General features: G+C 37.6%; 3 protein-coding genes across 3 annotated transcripts in view; 1 reads left to right on the forward strand and 2 right to left on the reverse strand.

Annotated features, from left to right (window-relative positions):
* Positions 1-732: 732 nt before the first annotated feature.
* On the reverse strand, positions 733-3,306 carry Smp_051300 (tar DNA-binding protein, putative; the record flags this gene model as incomplete). The annotated part of the gene is made up of 7 exons (XM_018790528.1): positions 3,231-3,306; positions 1,705-2,013; positions 1,498-1,664; positions 1,325-1,465; positions 1,190-1,294; positions 942-1,155; positions 733-899 (listed from the first exon to the last, which is right to left on the reverse strand). The coding sequence occupies exons 2-7, from the start codon at positions 1,943-1,945 to the stop codon at positions 733-735; spliced, it is 1,035 nt and encodes a 344-aa protein (XP_018646161.1). The 5' UTR covers positions 1,946-2,013; positions 3,231-3,306.
* A 6,692-nt stretch (positions 3,307-9,998) lies between these two features.
* Smp_051290 (hypothetical protein) lies at positions 9,999-20,133 on the forward strand (the record flags this gene model as incomplete). Its single annotated transcript, XM_018790529.1, has 3 exons — positions 9,999-10,354; positions 15,877-16,653; positions 19,503-20,133. 3 exons carry the CDS (start codon positions 9,999-10,001, stop codon positions 20,131-20,133), a joined length of 1,764 nt encoding a protein of 587 aa, XP_018646162.1.
* Positions 20,134-22,648: 2,515 nt separating this feature from the next.
* The window catches only part of Smp_149560 (hypothetical protein), a gene marked incomplete at both ends in the record, with an annotated part of 7,128 nt that continues 6,740 nt past the window's right edge, over positions 22,649-23,036 (reverse strand). The window contains one exon of the mRNA XM_018790530.1: positions 22,649-22,755. Coding sequence (XP_018646163.1) covers positions 22,649-22,755 — 107 coding nt within the window. The remainder of the gene's footprint in view (positions 22,756-23,036) is intronic.

Here is a 23,036-nt window from a genome sequence, read left to right on the forward strand (position 1 = left end):
CACTTCGAATCAATATGAATGCCTTACTAAGAATATCTTAGTTTGATAAAGCCTTTGACATTAAAAACATCAACTATATCTTGTGAACGAATACACCTATAACTACATCGACCAATAAAGGGGTACATTTGTGCAGAGTTAAATAGGCAATGATTCTCCAGATTGGAAATAAAATCTTGCATTTATATCATAAAATGCATTTCATTTCCGACAAATGTGAGATCATTATTGGATTGCTTAGGTACTTACTTGACTTAGATCTATTGGACTGATAACACAAATCTTATTATAATAATCAAGAACACTCAAATGATACTATAAACTCAACTTAGTAGACATACTGTGATGATACATGCTAACTTAGTTAATTAACTCGCGGAATTATTCACCTTAATTTTCATATGATCGGGGGTAGCTAATTTAGTACATCATAAGCGTTGGTCACTTTATTAATCTCAGTCATTATCTCATCACTTGGTCAACGTGCATTAGGTGACAGCTTGAAAATCACTCCACTGATTAATGGATTGTTTAAACATTCGAAAAAATTAGGTATGTCTACTGAGTTAATGGCTGCATTCCACGATTCCATGTACAAGTATAGGTACATATTTTTGACCAAACATCTAAAAAACTGATGTTCTCACACAAACTAAGTAACGTAATGCGATGGGAAGAACTATAATCACTAAAAAGAGATTACTTCAATAAAAATGGGTAAACATACCAGCCCTACATATTAATTCTGTTTGCATATGAGTTGTATTGCCGCTGATATGAAGGGAAATTGTTTCCGAGTGGTGAATGAGACGCCATATTATAACCGTGCATGGAATTATACATACCAGGGTTGAAATCACGTGTACCATGGACATTCATTGCTGGGTTGTATTGCCAGGCTAAAAAGCAAAGAAGATGGATTTACTATAAAAACAGAGTACCCCAAGGGTTGTGCGAATTTCCAAAATGCGAATTAGGATACATAGGACCATTCCGATTTTGCTGAGGGTGTAATTTGGGAACTGCAGAGCCAATTGATACACAAACACCTTCTATAACTTGATCTTTCCCCAGTAGTTCCGCTGCAACTTCAGGATCTTCGAATGATACGAAGGCGAATGAACGAAACGGCTTGGGAATGAATACATCGAGTACCTATCAGCAAATAAACAATGAACATGCAACTTACTGCACCAAATTGTGAAAAGTAATCTCTTAGCACAGTGGCTGTAATGGACTCAGTAATTCCACCCACATGTACTTTTCGGCTCACTTCTTGACGATCTCCTTCCAACTACGGATTTTGTAAGAACTTTATCCTTACCTTGGAGATGGGTATCCTTACGTCACACAAGCGTCCATCTATACTATGTCGTTCAGACAGACACATAATTTGTGATTCCATATCGTTATACCGAATGAAGCCGTACCCTTTGCTCAAATTGGAATCGGGATGTCTCTTAACCTGAGCAAAATGATAAACACAACAACAAATACCTGAACTGTTACGAGGTCACCGTAACGTGAAAAATATTCCTTCAGTGTGGATTCATCAGTTTTCCAGGCCAGGTTTAAAACAATTAGGTCTGTGCACTTCTTCTCCTCTAGCTTTTTAAACTTCGAACTGTAGATGTCTTTTTCTTCTATACCTTTTCGCTTATTATCTATATATGATTACGGAATACCTTACAAAGATAAACGTACCTCTAGGGAATGCACACTGATAAACGTGCACCCATCCATCTGATGGAGCAAAGAGTTTTCCATCATTAAGCCTTACACCCCTGAGGCAACCTGACTCAGGGGCTAAATATTTGAGACCAGTTGACTTTGGAAACACGGACTGCAATGTGGCGAGAAGTACTGTGCCATCATCTTCAATTGGGACCTCAATAGGACTTTCATTGTCATCTTCGCAAACTCTAATAAATTTTACTCCTGCCATTGTGATACTATAGCATTAAGTTGCTGACAGGTTTCCGTCTGGATCGGAGGTAAGTTATGTGTGGGAACCTGAAGGTAATAATAGAAGAAAAAAGACATAGACTATAACTTATGAATGAACCAGAAATAAAACACCAAGTCTTGGACTGTGACGCGAAATTCATTCATCCGACTGGCTAAATAGTGTTTTGGCATTGAAGCTGATGTCAGTTCGTGATGAAAACCCTAAATGTAATTCCTAACCCTAACCATCAACTGTAATTCAGAACCCTTATTCTTTACACAAGTTTACAACCCTCATTTATCCCTGATGGATAGGTGGACAATCCCAGGGTCACTTCGGCAACGCTCAAAGGTGGTTCACAAATTATAGTCTCACCGAGAAGACTATGTACAACATAGAGGGGAAGTCAGTGGCCATAGTTTGGTCTCACAAAGATCTTTGAGTGACAGTGAGCCATGATTTTAAGGCGTCAGCCCACTGCCGCGAGGTCGCAGCTACGGGGTTTGGAACCCTATGGGCTTTAAGGCGGACGTTTACCAAGTTAGTTACTGATACGTTCACTACAGTATACACAACGTTCGTGAGATCCAAACTTGAAAACTGTGTTCAGGCTGCAAGTCCCTGTCAACAGGTTGACTCAGGTATCCCGGAAAAGTACAGAGGGCAACTACCGTACAGTTCCACAAATCTGAGGTTTATCATACAAAGAGCGGCTTGAAAAGCTAGTCCTCTTTACTCTGCCTATCGCATATTAACAGGTGATCTGACTTTGATATATATGATACTAAGCAATGGTTTTGGACCTGATATATCTTTTCCTTTTCTTCCTACCAGATCAGGATATCTCAGAGGACATATCAGACAAATAGAAAAGCCAAGAATGAAAAAGTACCCATGCCATACATGTTTTCGCAGTTGCTGAGATAAGCACAGCAAACCTATTTCGCAAATATTTTTTGTTAGTATTTGCATTTATTTTGTCAATTTTCACAATCTGTACATTTCTTACATAATGGTCGGCCACACAGTGAGTCATCAATCTTTAGAACCTGTTACACGAAGTGGTGTCTACCCCTTTAATTAACTCACTCAAGAAAAGGTTAGACACTCCCAGAAGCTTACTAGAAAAAAACTAACACAGGCCGTAGGATTTCTGTCCTTCCTATAGTAAAGATTATTCAGATTGATTTGTGTATACACAAATCTGATAAGTGATCCGATAACTCGTTAGGCACATAAATTACGTTTAAAACTAACAACATGAGTAACCAACAACAATTACCAGCACTCAAACTTTGGCTGAAGGTAGTCTGTCAGATGAAACTAGAAACCGAAATCAATAATGTTGCGATTGCCTTACAACGCAAACAAAACACAAGAGCCGCTGTCTACATTCAAGGCTCAATGCCAATAGCTTACGCCCCGTAACCATAGATTTTGACCCGTGTACGTAATTTCATGCTCATAAGCTTTCCTTGTCACGACGTTCCTACTTTTATTATCCTCAATCTCACTGACCTGACGATGGATGTCCTACAAAATACAAACTGGTCTCAAAAAATTGGTTAAAAAGTACTCAACATGGCAGTGCTTTTCAGTCATTTAGCGTAAAATTAACAGCATGGGATTGTGATCACGAACTGATCAATATTACATCACCATTTGAAGCCTGCAAAAACTGTACGCTTTTTGTCCCAGCATCGGATCCCTCAGCAGTGTACATACTCGATTCCGCTTGAGGGACCCGAACCGAGGACGTTCGGTATCTCGCGAACGCTAAGTCTGGAGAGCACTGAGCCTCCATCTTATGGTGCTATTGTCTAACTTCAACCAGCCCACCATAGTGAGCGACTAACTTCCACTGTTTTTGGTGAGTATCTACCTCACACTTGACACGAGACAGAAGGTCCTGGGTTCAAGTTCCTTGTGCGGGATCGTGAATGCGCGCTGCTGGGAATCGTCGTACTGGGATGAAACAGCGGTAAAGTGTTTCCACGTTTCCAATGGCGGTCCGATGGTGAACGGTTCAAGATTTCAATAAAAACGTAGAGTGAACCATAAAATCACATTGCTTATCTGAGGGTATAAAGTGTTTAACTAGATACTTGAACAGCTTCTTTTTAATAGTCTTTCCCAAACTCTTGACACTTGCCTTCGTTAATAATTAAAGGGAGTAACGTTGTTCGTCACGCCTCGTACATGTTTTGGCTACGCGAGTTATTATAACATGTTTAGTGGCGAAACGCCCTATAAACAAAGGTTTTACATGCATTTGTATGGTGTTTGTATGAACCAATGTCTTTTTTTATACTTAAGATTGTTTGATTTTGAATCCCAAGTACAAAACATTCGTTCGGGCTCATCTAATACTTCTTTAACAAATTGCGTTGGTTCTGGGATTACTAGTTCGTACTATAGTTCAAATTCCACTACTTCACTACGTCGTCGCAGTCCGATACGTATTTAAGGTTATTCAGATAACAGTTCATTAAGTCGTGGAACAGTTCACGAAGATGAGCACAAGTTTGGTAAATGCTTGTCCTGTGGTAAGTTTCACACATCTGATTCATGTGTATTTCGTAATTCTAAATGCTTCAAACGTAAAACTGGACACATTCAGTCAGTTTCTAATATCATGGTTCATTTCGCTGAAACTAGTACTAAAATTTGTGATCCTACTAAGTTGGATGTTTCTAATGATCATTTATCTTTTTTGCAAGTCAAAACCACATGATGGCATGCCTCGCATTACGTGTCAGTGTGTAGTCCCAAATATTAACATATAATAATCGTAGTGTGAGATATAAGAATATAATGCGAATCGGGAACGTCGAATTGGTTGTAACATTGTGACGTAAGGACCCAACACTATTTCGTGAGGGAGGATGGTGTTGGAATGTCTATGATGCGAGTTCTAGATATCAGAGGTTTCACTACACAACCGACATGATGATTGTATGCAATTCCGGGAATGGGGTGAGTCTGTTCCAGTTTCGGTTGTTAATTCTAATACTAATGAGTATATTCTGGATTGTACAGAGCCTACATCTATTACACAGTTGGACAGACACGTGATGAACATAAAGAGAAGGGGTACGATTGATCGCAGAAATTCGGATTCTCATTTAAGCTGTGGCGGGCGTGGCGTTTGAATGGATCAATCACTCTTTTTTACTGATGACTGTTTGACTTTGAACTCCAAATACAGTACGTTCGTCCATGCTCATCTGATACTTCTTGATTTAATTGCGTTGTTTCTGGGATTATTAGTTTATTCTATAATTCAAATACTCTTAAATATCTATTATTATTAATCACAATTTGATATCAATATTTACAATACCACAATCTACTTCTTTACACACGCTCACGAAAGTTAATAGACGGAAACACTAAGTTATCCGTTTGCGTAACTCCTTTTTCTGGTTGCAGATTATCCCCAGTTACAATTAAGCAAGCCATAGACTCCCTATATCAATCATTACTCTACAAATACTCCGGGATACATCAACCGCAACCGAAATTGCCTTGTGTAACCAGCAATCTTACACATCACATCTCGACTACAGGACCACCTGTAAGTGTAGCACGACGACTGGCTCCCGAAAAACTTAGGTTGGCTAAAAATGAATTCGACCACATGATAGACTTAGGGATAATTCGACCATCAAATAGTCCATGGTCATATCCTTTGCACATGGTCCTTAAAAAGGACAGCAATGATTGGCGTCCAAGTGGTGATTATCGGCGTCTGAATGCTAATACCATTTCCGATCGTTACCCGTTGCCTCACATTCACGATTTGACAGCTACCTTGGAAGGTACAACTGTCTTTTAGGAAATCGACTTGGTTAAGGCTTACAACCAAATACCGATAGCAACTGACGACATTCCTAAAACCGCCATTATAACTCCTTTCGAACTCTACGAATTTCTACGAATGCCTTTCGGTCTCTACGAATGCCTTTTGGTTTAAGAAATGCGGCTAAAATCTTCCAAAGGTTTATAGACGACGTCTTCCGAGGTCTCAACTTCGTACATGCGTATGTTGATGACTGTCTAATAGCAAGTCCGGACAGAGAATCACATCTCAAGCATCTGGACATTGCTATCGATCGACTCCAAAGGCATGGCATTACTGTAAACATTCAGAAATGCCAAATCGGAACCAACTCCTTAGACTTCTTAGGACACACTATTGATGCCCGAGGCATCCGACCACTTAGAAGCAAAGTGGCGGCCATTCTAGATTACCCAGAACCGACCACGATCAAGCAGTTGTGAACTTTCAACGGCCTTGTAAGTTTCTACAGACGGTTCATACCCAAATGCGCATCCCTTATGAAACCGTTGACCGACCAGCTTCGTGGAAATGCAAAATCAATTAGTTTAGACGACACAGCCCGTAAAGCATTCTCCACAGTTAAGGAACACATCGCTCAGGAAACCCTGCTTGCTCATCAGGACACTCAAGCGCCCATTAGTATCGCCGTAGACGCATCCGACTCAGCAATCGGAAGAGTCTTACAACAATGGGTTAAAAACTCATGGCAACCTTTAATATTTTTCTCGAGACGGTTGCTAGACGCGGAATCTAGGTACAGCACGTTCGGTAGGGAACTCTTAGCTTTGTATTGTGCTGTACGGCATTTCCAACATTCCATCGAAGGAAGAGAATTCACGCTTTTTACCGATCACAAACCTCTTACCTTCTCTTTATTTTCATCTTCAGACAAGTACTCACCGCGAGAGTCTCGACAACTCGACTACATTTCACAGTTTACTTCAGACATACAACACATTTCCGGAGCTAACAATGTAGTCGCAGACGCCTTGTCTCGAATAAGTTCCTTGAACAGTTTCCAAGGAATCGATCTTCTTAAACTCGCTCAGCTTCAAAAAGAAGACATTGATCTTCAGCATGAGTTATCCTCGACAACTCTTAAACTAAGTATTAAGCAGATGGGAACAGGTAAGGAAACCTTACTGTGTGACACATCTACAGGTAGGGATCGTCCAATAGTACCAAAACATTATCGACGCAACGTCTTCAATACGTTGCACAATCTTTCTCATCCAGGTGCTCGTGCAACAGTCAAACTTATAGCTGAACGCTTTTGTTGGCCTGGCATGAATAAAGACGTGAGGGAGTGGGCACGCTCCCGTGTAAGCTGTCAGAAATCTAACGTCATAAGACACAACAAATGTCCCTTAGGCTTTTTCAAGACCCCTGACGCTCGTTTCGACAACGTCCATCTAGATTTGGTAGGACCCTTACCCGACTCAAATGGATACTCATATTTCTTAACATGCGTAGACCGTTTTACTCGCTGGCCAGAAGCAGTACCGATTAAGGACATTACTGCTGAAACTGTGGCTCGCGCTTTCGCCGAACGATGGGTAGCAAATTTCGGCTGCCCTTCCACAATCACTACAGACCGCGGACGCCAGTTCGAATCTGGACTTTTCCGTTGTCTGACCTCACTATTAGGAATCACTCGCTTCCGAGCGACCGCCTACCACCCACAAGCAAACGGGTTGGTAGAACGTTTTCATCGACAACTTAAAGCTTCATTATCAGCTACAAACGTTTCACAGTGGACAGACGCTCTTCCACTCGTCTTGCTAGGTATCCGCAATGCAGTGAAAGCTGACATTGGATACACTGCATCTCAGCTGGTTTACGGGACGACACTCCGACTCCCAGGAGAATTCGTAGATCCTTCGGCTTATTCATTGAACATGGATCTAGGCTCTTACGCGAGTAGTCTTACAAACGCAATGCGTCCAGTTAAACCTGCTCACACTCGACCTCAATCAACTGATGTTTTCGTTCAACCTGACTTACGACTAGTACACACGTTTTCGTTCGTCGAGACTCACATCGACGACACTTTGAATCAGCATACGAAGGACCCTTCAAAGTTCTTCAATGTGAACCCAAGTACTATGTAGTCGATAAGAACGGCACGAACGATAGCATCAGTATCGATTGCCTCAAAGCAGCGTACTTAGAAGGAAACCCTATCTACGTCTATTTTCCTTCGGTACAATCGAACGATACGGCTCCTACACTTGTAGTACCCCATACAATAGCCGACACACACCTTGACACTTCGTCAACATCGGAAAATAAACCTAAAACAACGCGTTCTGGAAGACGAGTAAGATTTCCAGAACATCTTAATGACTATTGCGCGAAGGACACAAACTTAATCTCGAATTCCCTTTTCATTATTTATTATAAAAAATAATTTTTTTAATATGCTCATTTCCTTATTTATTTAAAAAAAACAAAAAAAAACAAAAACAAAACATTTTTATTTTTTTGAGCGTATTTATATTTCTTTATATATAAAAAAACCCAAAAACAAAAAAAGAACCAATATTTTTTCCGATCGCTTTTACGCTGTCGCACGTGTGTTAGTTTTTTTCCAGCTCATCTTGTGTCCTTACGCAAGTACGTGCATTTTCGACATGCACTCACTCGTTCTATTTTTTCTCTTTTCCAGGACGGCTGGAAAAGAACGACGAGGTTTCAAAAGGAACCAAAATTTTCATTGTACTTTATTTCTTTATTGCTATGTTGTACATTTTGGTCCCTTAGTGTAAGGAAAGACGACCAGACGCTGCTAAACGAAGCAAGCTATCAGAAGAGTGTTTACCAACGACAAACTCGTTGGGTTTAAACTTCTGGCTGGTCACGTCTTAGGGGCATCACTACCTCACTAGGGGGGGAGTGATCTGTAGTTGTAAATAATTCCCCAAAATCAATAGCTCATTAAGTGTTCGACATTGGATGCTGACCATGTTGTTTAAGTGGACTTGTTTAGCTGAAGGCTTTCGGTCATGCATCCGTACCAGATCACGTTTCAACTCGGCGTGGGACACAGCTCCTACGTTCACTAGCTAGCTAAGACCAAACTTTTCTCGATATATTGATAACGTATCAAATATATCTTTCCTGTCTCTTCTCGTCTGACTTCTGATTTCCATTGGGCGGAAAGAGCTTCGCACATAGAAGGTGCTACTGGTCGCTAGTTGTCAAGCAAGAATACCAGTCGTATCTTCAGGCTTATGCTGATGCTTCACAAGCAACATAACACTACCTGGGTTTTCGAGGTTTAATATGGTTTAGAAGCCCTTTATCTGACTCCAGTTAGATCTTATACATCTCAGCCACCCTCGTATATAGTTATACAAGTTAGAAGATAACGAAATAAAACAATTCAAACACGAGAATGAAGTTTGAACATTTATATTTCGTAAACTCATTGGTCTGAACAGACAATCAGGGAAACGAAGTGGGGGAAGATACAAGGAGAAAGAGGAGCGAAATAACACACAATTGAGAAGACGAATGAGCTAATTCAGTTAAGTCAGGCGTTAATTAGTATTTGTGGTCAAACCAAAAAATAAGTTCCAGACAGACAACGAATAGAATAAACAATTGGCACTCATACAATCATTTGAAAACGGTTAGGGTTAGTAAGCCGATAAGTGACAAAGTCAAGGTGTGACTTGGGAAGAATGAGCAGGTTGGTCTATTTAGAAACTGGAATAGCCTATGTGTGCAGCAGTACATTTGCAAGCGATTACCAATGAGTCGTATTATATGTATACATAAAATCGGAACTGAAGGTCGAAGGTTGAGTTATTATTTTTTTGACAACAGTTTTACAACCAATGATGACAATCGTATGCATTATGAGAATTAACGAAATAATGCAAATAATGACAAAAACTGGCAGCAAAATAAGTCTACGTTAATTATCCCCATAATAGTACATCTAGCTTTCCATACTTATCGCTATGTCGTCACCTTTTGAGCTTCTATTTTATTATAATACAATTGTGTAGCAATTAATGGCAGAATTAAATTCGCTCTCATGCAGAAATTTTAAAATGAATTTTTCCAACGTCTTAAGTCCAGTTGGCCAGAAGCGTTCTATTTGTTTATTCTACTACATCGGAACTGAAGATTGAAACCTGAAACGATAACAACAATCCAAAAGCTGTCATATGTTAATGTGCGTTGCAGCTGTGTAGGATGTTATTTCGTGATTTTTTGTTAACGATTAACACCATCTTGGTTTTGTCAATTTTCGCTCAACCGCGCATTCATGCTATACTTTACAAAAGTTCTGACATTCATTTTAATTGCTCAAGCTTATTCCACCAAACTGTTTACGAAAGCTATTTGCTTTCAGAAGGCGATGGACTTGTGTTAAGTTGCAATGTGTGTTCCGAATACTTTAAAGATAAAGAAACTTGGGAGCATGGCTCTGCCAAAAATGATCTGTTCATTCAGAGGCCGGAAACAACTGGTGGTCAAGGTCTTGGTGCCAGTGATATTAATTTATCTGTAGCACCGTATCCTACCTCACTGGAACATATTCGTCTAAGGTATGTACTCTTAATTTCATGCTTTTTACAACAATCACAAATTTGGCAGTTATTTTTGTTTACAGTACTTGTTTTTAGTTTGTAAAAATATGTGAATTGGTATTCCGTATAAACCTAGTGAAGATACCACCAGTATTGTAGTTTGACAACACTTTACCAGTAACACCTTCTATAGTAGAATCGCGTCCACCCAGTAAAATCAAAAGTCAGAAGCGAGGAGGTTGGAAGATATATTTGATGGGTTATCAATATATCGAGAAGTGACTGATCTAATCTGGCGAATGATCGTAGATGTTTCCCACGCCGTTCTGAAACGTGATCTGGTACAGATGCATGACCGAGTGCCTTCAGCTGAATGAGTCCACTAAAACTAATGTGGTCAGCATCCGATGTCGAACACTTACAAAGCTATTGATTTTGGGGGGTTTATTTACAGCTACACTAGCGAATCAATCAAACTTCAAGGATGTCGGTAAAGAACGTATATGATGTAACGCCTAGCCTTTGGTAAGCTTATGTTTCACCCAGAGGTAAATTGTGTGCTGTGGGAGAGGATATAGAAGCGTGTGTGAGAGAGCTTGTAACAGAGTAAAGTGAGAGGAAATGTGACACAGCGACTAGCCAACCACATAAAATATGCATGCATCTAATGATGGAAGGAGTGAGCAACAAATAGAAATAGGTTAAATATTAAATTGAAGCAGTCTGCTAATCAAGACTAGGAGTTGACCGAGCATGGTTTCAGATGAGTTACTAAGCTTTCCTTTGCAAGGAAGTACTGTCACAGTGCCTGTGAAACTTGACTGTTGTACAGGTTGGAGATAGCGTGTTCAAAGCTGGTACGGGTTCTGTGTAATCCATACCAATCTGACCGTTAGCCGACCTCAATGAAAATGTGAAGTATTATAAAAATTAATTAACAACTGGGAACTTGTGGTGAGACACCAGTTTTGTACAGCATTAACTTAGCCATTCGGAGAGTGGTCACAACACACAATGAGCAACTCAGAACTATCTCCCGAACATTTCTATTACTCGCTTGTTTCATTGCTGGAAACGAGGCGCCGGTTGTACTTGCATTTGGAAACAAAGTTAGGTAAAAGAAAAGTACAGACAGTAACTCCATTTATCGCTTTGCTGTGAGAATTGAACTTCTCACAATCTAGATATGTCTTTTATAAAATACGATAATTAAAGGTGGTGTAAACTTGAATTAATTAAAAGTTTCAGATTCAATACCATTTTCAATAACTCGTTATTTACACTTATTCACAATGGGTGAAATAGACACAAATTAGAAATTAGCTTAGAATATTTGCACTATGATCAAACAGTATCACATGAAGTGCACATATACATTTTTGAAACCATGTTACTGTGATTGGATTAATGAACCAACTAGACCGGCCTATCATTCCGCCTCAGAATAAAAATATACCAAATATGATCTTTCGCCTTATTTGTTAAGTTCCTTTTTTTGTTGCTTAAGAATGTGAAGACCTTACCTGATTCTCTGTGACACTGTTTTAGAAAACCTGTAGGTATCCGTTAGCCTTAAAAGCTTGGAATGTATGACTGATTGTGATAATTAGTATTTAAATTATGGTACAAACTAGGAATCTCAGAAATAACTCAACTTAACCTAGAAGTATTAGATGAACACGAACGAACGTATTGTATTTGGAGTTCAAAACCAAGCAGTCATCAAGTACAAAGAAATCACTAGTTCATAAAGACATCATACTGATTTAATGAAGTTTTGTTATTGGCTATCATTCTGGATAAGGAACGATACACTATTTTTGAAACCACACTGTTACATATAACTCCGCCAGGAGCCCCCCAGTTACACTGCCGGTTCGAAGCCTGGATAAAGAAGAAGAGTTGGGCTTGGGGTTAGCGACCCCATCCCATAGAAAACCAACTCGTTAAAAATGCTAACGAGAAAAAAATTATTCAAACCATTTAAACTCTGTTCTGGGAGTTAGAAGGTCTTCATGGTGAAAGTCGAGTTCTTTTGGAAGTCACGAGGCTGATGCCCCTTTTGACAACCAGAGCAACCAATTATCTAGGTACATGGAATATCCGTACAACGTGAGATATCGGTAGAGTCTTCTAAATTGCTGCAGAAATGAGAAGACACAACCTGGAGGTGCTTGGAATCAGTGAAGTACATTGGATGCATATTGGACAACAAAGACTAGCTTCTGAGGAGCTTGTGTTATACTCCGTCCATGAAGAAGAAAATGATTCACACACATAAGGCGTTGCACCAATGCTGTCCAAACAAGCACAAAATGCACTTATAGGATGGGAATCTCATGGACCAGGGGTCATCAGAGCCTCCTTCAAAACAAAAAGAGAGGGCATTATAATGAACGTCGTCCAATGCTATGCGCCTACCAACGATTACAATGAGGACGCTAAAGATCAATTCTATGATAGGCTGCAGTCAATCGACGAGAAGCGCCCAACAAAGGACCTGAACATTCTTATGGGAGATTTAAATGCCATAGTTGGAATGGACAACACCAGATATGGAGACATCATGGAACGACATGGACTGGGAGGAAGGAACGAAAATGGTGAGAGATTTGCAAACCTATGGGGAGCAACTGGAAAGGGATTAAAAAAGGCAATCACTTCAACAGGTCAGGAGGTTCTGGGCCACAAAAATCACTACCACAAGGAATGGATCATTGTTGATACACTGGATATGATTGAAGAAAGGAGGAACAAGAAGGCAGAAATCAATACCAGCTGAACAAGAACAGAGAAAGCCAAGGCACAAGCTTAACACACAGAAGTAAACAAGCAAGTGAAAGGGAGCATCAGAGCTGACAAACATAAATATGTGGAAGGCCTAGTAATGATGGCAGGAAAGGATGCAAGAGAAGGAAATATGAGACAATTATATGATACAACAAAGATACTCGCTGAAAACTACTGTAAACCAGAAAGACCTGTGGAAAGCAAGGAAGGCAGGGTAATAACCAACATTGAAGAACAACGGAACAGGTGAGTAGAACACTTCAAAGAACTCTTGAATTGAGCAGCTCCACTGAACCCACCCAACATCAAAGTAGCACCCACGGACCTCTCAATCGATTTCGGCCCACCAACTATTGAAGAGATCAGAATGGCTATCAAAAAAATCAAGAGCGGCAAAGCAGCAGGACTAGACAATATTCCAGCAGGGGCACTGAAAGTAGATGTAGCAGCAACTGCAAAGATACTACACATTCTCTTCAGTAGGATTTGGGATGAAGAACAAGTACCAACAGAGTGGAAAGAAGGACTTCTGATCAAAATTACCAAAGAAAGGAGATCTCAACAAGTGTGATAAATACAGGGGCATCACTCTCCTCTCAATATCAGGAAGTCTTCAAAATGATGTTCTTAAACAGAATGAAGGACTCCGTAGACGCCCAACTGGCTGGATTCCGTAAGGATCGATCGTGTACAGACCAAATCGCAAATCTACGGATCATTGTGGAACAATCAATTGAATGGAATTCATCACTCTACATCAACTTCATTGACTACGAGAAAGCGTTTGATAGAGTGGACGGGACCACACAATGGAGGCTTCTTCGACACTACGGAGTGCCTGAGAAGATAGTCAATATCATACGGAATTCCTATGATGGATTAAACTGCCAAATCGTCCATGGAAGACAACTCACCGACTCACTAGGGGTAAAGACCGGTGTTAGGCAAGGTTGCTTACTCTCACCCTTTCTCTTTCTCCTTGTGATCGACTGGATCATGAAGACGTCAACATCTGGAGGAAAGCACGGGATACAATGGACAGGTAGGATGCAGCTTGACGATTTAGATTTCGCAGATGATCTGACTCTTCTACCACACACGCAACAACAAATACAGGAGAAGACAACTAGTGTAGCGGCAGCCGTCTCAGCAGCAGTAGGTCTCAATATACACAAAGGAAAAAACAAGACTCTCCTATACAATGAAGCATGCACCAGTCGAATCACGCTTGATGGAGAAGCTTTGGAGGATGTGAAACCCTTTTCATGTCTGGGGAGCATCATTGATGAACACGGTGGACCTGATGCGGATGTGAAGGCAAGGATCGGCAAAGCAAGAGCAGCATATCTGCAATTGAAGAACATCCGGAATTCAAAACAGTTGCCAACCAACAAAAAGATCAGAATTTTCAATACAAATGTCAAGACAGTTCTACTGTATGGCGCGGAAACTTGGAGAACTATGAAAGCCATTATCCAGAAGATATAAGTGTTTATTAACAGTTGTCTACACAAGATACTTGGGATCCGTTGGCCAGACAATATTTGCAACAACCTACTGTGGTAGAGAACAAACCAGATTTCAGAGGAGGAAGAAATCAAGAAGAAGCGCTAGAAGTGGATAGGGCACATATTGAGGAAGTCACCCAACTGGGTTACAAGTCAAGCACTCACATGGAATCCTGAGGGCCAAAAGAGAAGAGGAAGACCAAAGAACACATTACTCCGAGAAATGCAGACATACAATGAGAAGAATGAACACGAATTGGATAGAACTAGAAAGGAAGGCTGTGGACAGAGTGGGTTGTAGAATGGTTGTCGGCGGCCCTTACTCCACTGGAAGTAGCAGTCGTAAGTAAGTAAGTATTGCCATATATATATATATATATATATATATATATATATATATATATATACTCGAAATTCAAGTTTTATTGGTAAAGAACCTAACGAGGTCTCGTGATTACGTTTTGAAATGATAATGGGATGGATGAAGGTAGGATAGCAATCCAAAGAGTGTCAACATTGGTCCATCCATAAAACTGACTGAGATAATTTTTTTGCTTCCTGCGATAATATACCTCAGAATATTTATAAAGTAGATGGCTAAATCATTATAGTAATGTGCGATTTGAAAAAAAGTTCAATCCAAACATAACCGTGGTAAAATTTCTTGCAGTAAAGGTTTATGAGTCAGTGTAGATACCAGTGTTTTGTTGATATTCATATGTATTTGTGCATCACTTTTTCCCAGCAATAATTTCAAGTTACGGTACTAGAAGTTGGCCAAGATCGTATCGTCAATATTTGAGCATAATTTTATATTTTGTGAGCCCTAGCAACGATATGATGCATTTATAGCTTTCTGTTACTGTTGTGTGCCTTTCCGTATATCAATGAATGAACAAGTTACTAGAAAATAATAAGAATGTAGCACGCACAACTACTAACTATTTGTGACTTTTTTACATTGATAAATTCATCTTTAAATTTCGTATTTCATAAACAAACTACTTTGTGCGGCAAAGTAGCATACTGGTGTCATGCTGAATGACAATACATAAGTTTTAAACATTCTAAAACTTCATTTTATCATTGTTAGAAAGGTACTGTGTGTTGTAACTAATAGGAACTAATAATTCCACAACATAGTTCAAACCTATCTAGTGTTTCACTACATTCATGTTTCATTTAATCTACATATGTTCAAAATGATATAGATGACTGTCATAAAATTGCTTATTTTTCCAGGTTACGTAAGAGAATTTGGCAAAACATCTCTTTGCTTTCAAGTGCTCTCCCTTTGCTTTATGATGTTGGTCACTTGAAAGCAGAAGTTACTCCAGAAGCTGACTTAAAAGCACGAAATTTGTCAGCATTGTATTTCACGGTTACTAAACCTGGTCAACCAACATTTGTGATAAAAACAAGTACAACAAGTACTCATCTTAGTGGGAATATTCTCCGCATAAAATGTGCAAATACTGAGCACACAGGAATCTACAGATGTATTTTTAAAGGAGAAGTAATTAGAGCATGGTCTGTAACAGTTTTAAAACCTGGAGACGAACCATTCCGAAATCTGTTTTCACAGCTGAAAATTATCCAAAGAAAACCAGAACTAATTTCAGGAAATACAACCAGTGATGATGATAACTTAAAATCCTTAGCTGCACAATATTTGATCAACAATAACTTGAAACTATATACATACTGGAATTCATGGTCAGAGTGTATGCCATGCACCCCAAAAGAAGACTTTTCATTTACTCGAGAGATAGTAAAAAGTGGCATGCAAATAAGAATAGGTATTTGTCATGTCACACCCATTGATATATTCTACTCAATCAGACCACATATGTTAGCTGTTGAAACTGAAGAAGTTTTAAAATTGTTCAGTGGACCTGGTTTGCCTTGCCGTTCTCACTTAATTAGGAATTCGATGTTAAAATACGGACCAAAAGAAATTAAATTGAGACCGAGTGAACTAATGATAAGGTCATGTATAAACGAATGTCCAAGTTTTAGGTAAGTGCTCTTCAAATTTAAATAAGACTTGAAATATGTGACTGATTTCATACAGAGTTGGTTATGTATTTTACAAAAGTTTATTTAAAGTCTCAATTATAATCTGCAAGGTTTCTAAAGTTAAACTGAAGTATTAAGTAAAATTAAATCCCACATTTGCACAGTACTCAGTTAAAAAGTTGCAACAATTTTTAAAATACAACTTGAGAGGTATTTATAGAATAGGTTTGATACACTAATGTTAAATGGATCAGAAACAAAACAGAAGTATTTATAATATTGGTATAACTAAGAATATGCTCATTATTATAACAACCTTAATTCGCGATTGCATGAAGACTAAGATGAAAATGAAATCTTCAACGAAACTTGTAAAACATCTAGAATTCAAATTCCGACCTAAATACGAGCAGTAAGGCTAATAGCGCGACCATTAATACAATAAAATTGGGATGAAAATTAAATAGGACAAGAAATATCCAATAAAACATTGTAGAATAAGGAAGGAATAGTGACAAAATGGCAGAGAAAGGTTAGTAGCTAAAGTGGATAATTTTGATGGAGTTACGTCCTCTAAGTTGAATGATTAATTCGTGAAACTTTCCTTATTCCTTTTTAATAAAATCATGATGATCTTGGACAAAAAGACAATGAGCGCTTTTCAATTAAACCATTCAGGTCAAGAAATAGGACTCCGTTAAAAGTACTTGTGAATGGTATGAGGAATATGAAATTTAAAAATCAAATATTAAAATTATGCTTTTAAAAATCTCGGTGACTGATGTTAAAATAACTCCAAAGTTGTGTTCGACATTTTTATGTGAGTTCAGATTTTTACAAATATGATTTTTCACTTAATGTCCTACACTTATCATTCGTTTAAGTTTAAACAAATTCTATTAAGAAGGCAACTACTTTCGTCTGTGAAACTCGAACTATGGACGGTGTATTGCAAATATCTCTGAGCAATACTACAGTACATCAGTATCCTGTCTTTTAATACCATTAGCGTCTAAGTTGAGACCCTATGAATGATGATATTTCTGTAAGCAATATTATAACCATATACTTTGTAAAGTCTAGGAAGTACTAGTTAAATCATCAAAATATGGAAAATGTTTCCAGTTTATACTCCCGTAAATAAACTGAGTGCATTTGGAATTTAAAATTTTGTTATAAATACATGATCCAAGTGTTTTTCGTATTTTATCGGGACTCGTTCCCATATTTACAGGCAAGCGACTTAATGATTGGATAAATGTAATCAGGTATCTACTAAAGAGCTTATAATGGGAGTAAGGGAATAAACTAGCGTTATTTGTTTACATCGTAATCACTTTTCGATGTATGTATAGGGTCGCTCCTAACACTGGACGGTTTAAGATGACCACCTGATTGAACACTACTTGTTATATCTGGTCGCCGCTGAATATTATGTCGGAATCGCTTATCATTCATACTTATAAAGTGAGGAACCCCTGCAATTGCCATAACGCGAAAGTAGGAATACAAGACTGGTATAAGTGAAGACTTATGAACCCTGAAACACGACGATGACGACGACGTCCCTAGTTGAAAATACAATCATTTATACATTGATTCGTACACCTATTTTGATTAATAATTAGAATAAAATCACATGTTTGAAAAATAATCACAGTTATTTTCATAGTTAAAAGCGTGAGTCAATTGAAGCTAGACCACCAGGGAAAACCTGGACTGAGTTTGAGAGGTAAATTCAGGAGTTCTAGTGAGAAGCAGTGACCAGTGGAGCTCAAAACCACGTCTGTTGTGAGATATCAACTCACTGAAGACAATTGGCGAACGGTTGCTCAACCTCGTGGATTGATTGGAGTTAGACATGAATACCATCGGATGCCGACTCAGTGATGTGTCGGTTAAGTGCTCTGGCGCGAGACTGGTAGGTCCTGGGTTCGAATCTCGCGAGGCGAGGTCGTGGATGCGCACTGCTGAGGAGTCCCAGAATAGGACGAAACGGTCCTCCAGTGCTTCCAGGTTTTTCCTGGTGGTCTGGCTTCAATTGACTCACGCTTTCAACTATGAAAATACTAAATCTCCACAAAACCCCTTCTGATAATAATAATCACAGTTATAACAAATCACATGCTAAGTATAGTTCATGCTAACTCAATTCAAGAATAACGTAAGTTATACAGACTGAAATATCATACTGGTAAACAGAAACAAACACTACATTGAGTAATTATCACACTGAATTAAAAACCAAAGTGATATTGAACAAAAATCATAATCTAATTTCGACTTTTCATTCCGTCATATCACTAACCAAAACTGATGTTTTGAAAATTTTAAATTTTCTAATTACCTTAAATCCACGTTTTGCAAATTCTCAGTTCGAATGAATGAAAACCTGCTTATCCCGATGAAACATTCACATTATAATTGTACACACCACAATTGGAATATTATTATTATTATTTAGGAAAGCGGTAGAACATTTTTAGCTATGATACCTTACCCATACCCAAATCCTATTCATTATTTCCTTTTGTCAGGTTACACATAACATTCAATAGACATTGATAAAAAGACATTCTTCTTGTTGATTTAGTTTACGGAGTGAAGTATGTTCTCATCGATTCTGTTCGCTACACACTAACTAGCTTCATGGTATGCTTCATTTATTAGGTACTACTATGAAATATTTGCTTTAAGTTTTCTAGTAGACATTCAACTAAAACTTAGTATAGGGTGAATGATTGTGTCACAATTTAGAACGATTCAATAATCAATTCATATCATTTACAATATCTACTTTACACAGCAAAAATTATGTTATTCTATGCATATATTTTGGCTTATTTTAGCAATATTACTACGTCGTTAAAATCATCTTCCAATAAACTGTCACGTTTTCCTAAACGAATCACAATACAAGTAAATGAAGGTGAACCCCTCATAATCACATGTCCAATAAGGGGTTTCATAGAAAAACCAATAACCTGGTTATATGCACCAGATAATTTTGATGAGCTAATGAAATTAATTAAAACTGCATATAATTACACTACTATCATTCAACATAAAACACCATCACGATATCTAATTACTACATTAAAACAAGTCAATTTTACAACATTAATACGTGAAACACGTGGACGATATAGAATTGATCCAGCTTATAATATTATTGTAGCTGAAACCATATCAGTGAAGAAGACAAAGCATAAAGAATTACATAATTTAATATGCATACATGGTGATCCGTACTCGATTCCCAATGGTTCAGATATTTATCCTGATTGGTCAGGTATAATTTATATAGATGTTTTACCACAAAGTTCTTTAGCAAGGATTTTATCAAAGCTAACACCAGTTATTCAAATAATAATGCCGTTTATTTTAGCATTAGGCATATTTTTTATGATTATACTCACTTTGTACACTGAAAGGCAACCAAAAATGCGTTTAGCTGCCAAAGGTTTGGTAATTAAATAATGATTATAAAGTAATATAACACTGAAGTTTATACGTATCTACAAAGTTGGAAAAGGAACATTGAGAGAATATGCTAAACTGATAAAAATGTTTATGTTTTAATTTATTAAATAATGTATTCAATTCGTTCACATTGTCACATATCTGCTTTATTACTACTAATACCTGTAATACATGTACTACTCTCACATCTATCTGTGCTGATGTGATGTGGCAACTTAAACTGATGTACAAAAGTGCTAAATTCTAGGTTACATCTGACTATCTGACAAATTGTAAGACGTTTATACTATAAACAGATTAAATATTAATGATAAACGACAAGACAGAGGGTATATTTACTTAAAACCAGAAGATCCCTTGTTTTTCTTCATTTAGAACATACAAAAGAATATAAAGTCGATTAACAGATTCAAAATAAGATTTCTCCAACTCGTTATTTTATTTTTATTAGTTTTCCCTCTTGACTACCTTAGGAAATATCTCTTGCTTTTCATGTTTTACATTAAACATAAGTGCCCATGTTTATATGAAACAATGAGAAGATGTCTAATAGCTTATAGACAACTGGATTCAGGATCATCTAACAACAATGATACAATGCCTCCAATATAATATAACCTAATATTTTCTATAGACCGACACGATCGTAAGTAAAGATGAAAATCGCAGTCGGCTTAGGTGTGAAATCTGCATTAGCGGTTAACAAAACTGTGTCGATGTCTGATCACATACTTTAACCTAGTTTATTTCAAGGTCAACATCAGTTGTCTAACAGGTGCTGAACCACTGATCTCTGGAAATCGTTCACCCCCCACAAGAATGTCAGTTAAACTGAGAATATTTTAAAGAACTTTATTTTACAAAGACAAACATAATATTTTAGCTTTCAGTAAATATAAACGCAAATGTTCATAATAACACAAAAGGAATGAAATGTTGCAACAACATACTAAATATGCTATTACGAAAGTTATTCTTGTTACAACCACAGAACACAATCCACTTCATTGCATAAATCACAGTAATCTATGATAAGTGCCAGTGATTGCATTTAGTCAAACCATAGAGTACAAATATCATTTAACTGTTTGGGAGTCGGAAAAATTGGCTTTTCTAGCAAAGAAACTTTAAAACTGGGTTTCAATAGTGATAGAAATTGTAATTTTATCTTCATGAGTATAAATATTTCTGGAGGATAAGGACATCATTCTATTTCGATGATTACAAGTTTCACCAGTCTGATTATTTGCAATGAATTCCTAAACATTTATTAGTCCCCGAGTTTCTCATCTCTTAGAACGTGAACGAGAAAGAGATAGCGAGAGGTATTGAAGAATTTTACTTCGAAGGTCAGTGTGTGTATCAGAACCAAGGGTATTTATTTGTAACCAAGAGCTTCCAGATCCTACAGTTAGACGTGCTGAAATTTATGGTAAATTCGATAGCCATCCATCCAGGATAGTAAGAATATAGTTTTTTTGTTCTAGAACCCTCGTGTAAGATTCTGAGTAGCACTGGTTGCCCGAGGTATTTTCAGCGTCTTCTTGGTTGTTAAAAACTTTTACCAAGGACTCCAAACACATCTACAGCTTTGTAGAGAAACATGGTTTTTGACCAACCAGTTTTCCCGAACGTCACTAAGACTCGCACATGGCGAAAACCAAGTACATTATAAGGCTGAATTTAAGCATATGTAACTGCTACCCAACAATATATGATTTAAAGAAATTTATAATATTTCCAATGTTTATCAACTTAACACAAATTAAAACATTACAGAAAATAGAAAACACAGAACTTGTGTTTCAAAAGATATCAATTTCCACGAGTTAGTTTGAGTAGTTTATGAACACTAGATCGGCTTTAGAATAATTTTTGTTATAGACCGATTATTTTTTATATCTATTGACAACTGGGAAACACTTAATTTTTTATATACTAGTTTGGTACCAATATTCCAGGTAATCCAACGGTTCATTACCTGATGTTAGTTCAAAATAAATCTTCAGTCTGGCCATTACGTCAGTCGAATATTCTGGAACAATAACCAAACTAATGAGGTTTGAAGAAGAAACTAATCACACATGCTCTTAAAGATGTTAAGTTTATCAAGAAGTATAAAGGTTAAAACTCTTATGGTTTAGAACAAATTATCGAAGACTTCAGTCGTCAGTCTGTAGACTAAATATTCTCATGTTGACCAACATACTATGACTAAATAAAGTAAACAGATTCTCCACATAACATTCGGTTGAATACGAAAAACCGGAAGAAAATCTATTTCCTCATTTTGTTTTCTATTCTCGTTCATTTTCAGTACGTATTATCTTCAAATGTTTCCGATGAAATGATAAGAAACAAATTTATACGTAGTGTGGAAATAAAAAATGTAATAGCTCTTATTTACATTATCCACATTTTGACAGAAAAAAGCTTTCACAATTATCATGATATGAGAAAAATGATATGTAGTTGTCAACTGTACATGTATAATAAGTAGTCAATTAATAAGCTAAAATTCTGCATCTTCATAATACTTTTGTATATCTCTCATTGCTTCAAGCGCAGTTGCATGTTTATTTTCAGTTTCTGTATCCATTGACAAACCGAATACACATACTATAAAAAAAACAGAAAAAAAACTGATTGAAACAAAACCTCGTATGTCAAGTACATTTCTTTCTATATCAAACAAACTACTTGTCGGGGGCGGCTAAAACTAAACAGATTCTTGTACTACTTATTCTTAGTTTTACTTGATAGTTTACATACACGTATAATAGCGAATGAATCGGATGAACAAAATTCTTATTTGTACTTATAAACATACCAATCGAATTACACTTGACGGAGAAGCTTTGGAAAATGTAGAAAGCTTTAAATATCTGGGCAGCATCATT

Source organism: Schistosoma mansoni (genome assembly GCF_000237925.1).
Source record: "Schistosoma mansoni, WGS project CABG00000000 data, supercontig 0062, strain Puerto Rico, whole genome shotgun sequence".
Classification (NCBI taxonomy): domain Eukaryota; kingdom Metazoa; phylum Platyhelminthes; class Trematoda; order Strigeidida; family Schistosomatidae; genus Schistosoma; species Schistosoma mansoni.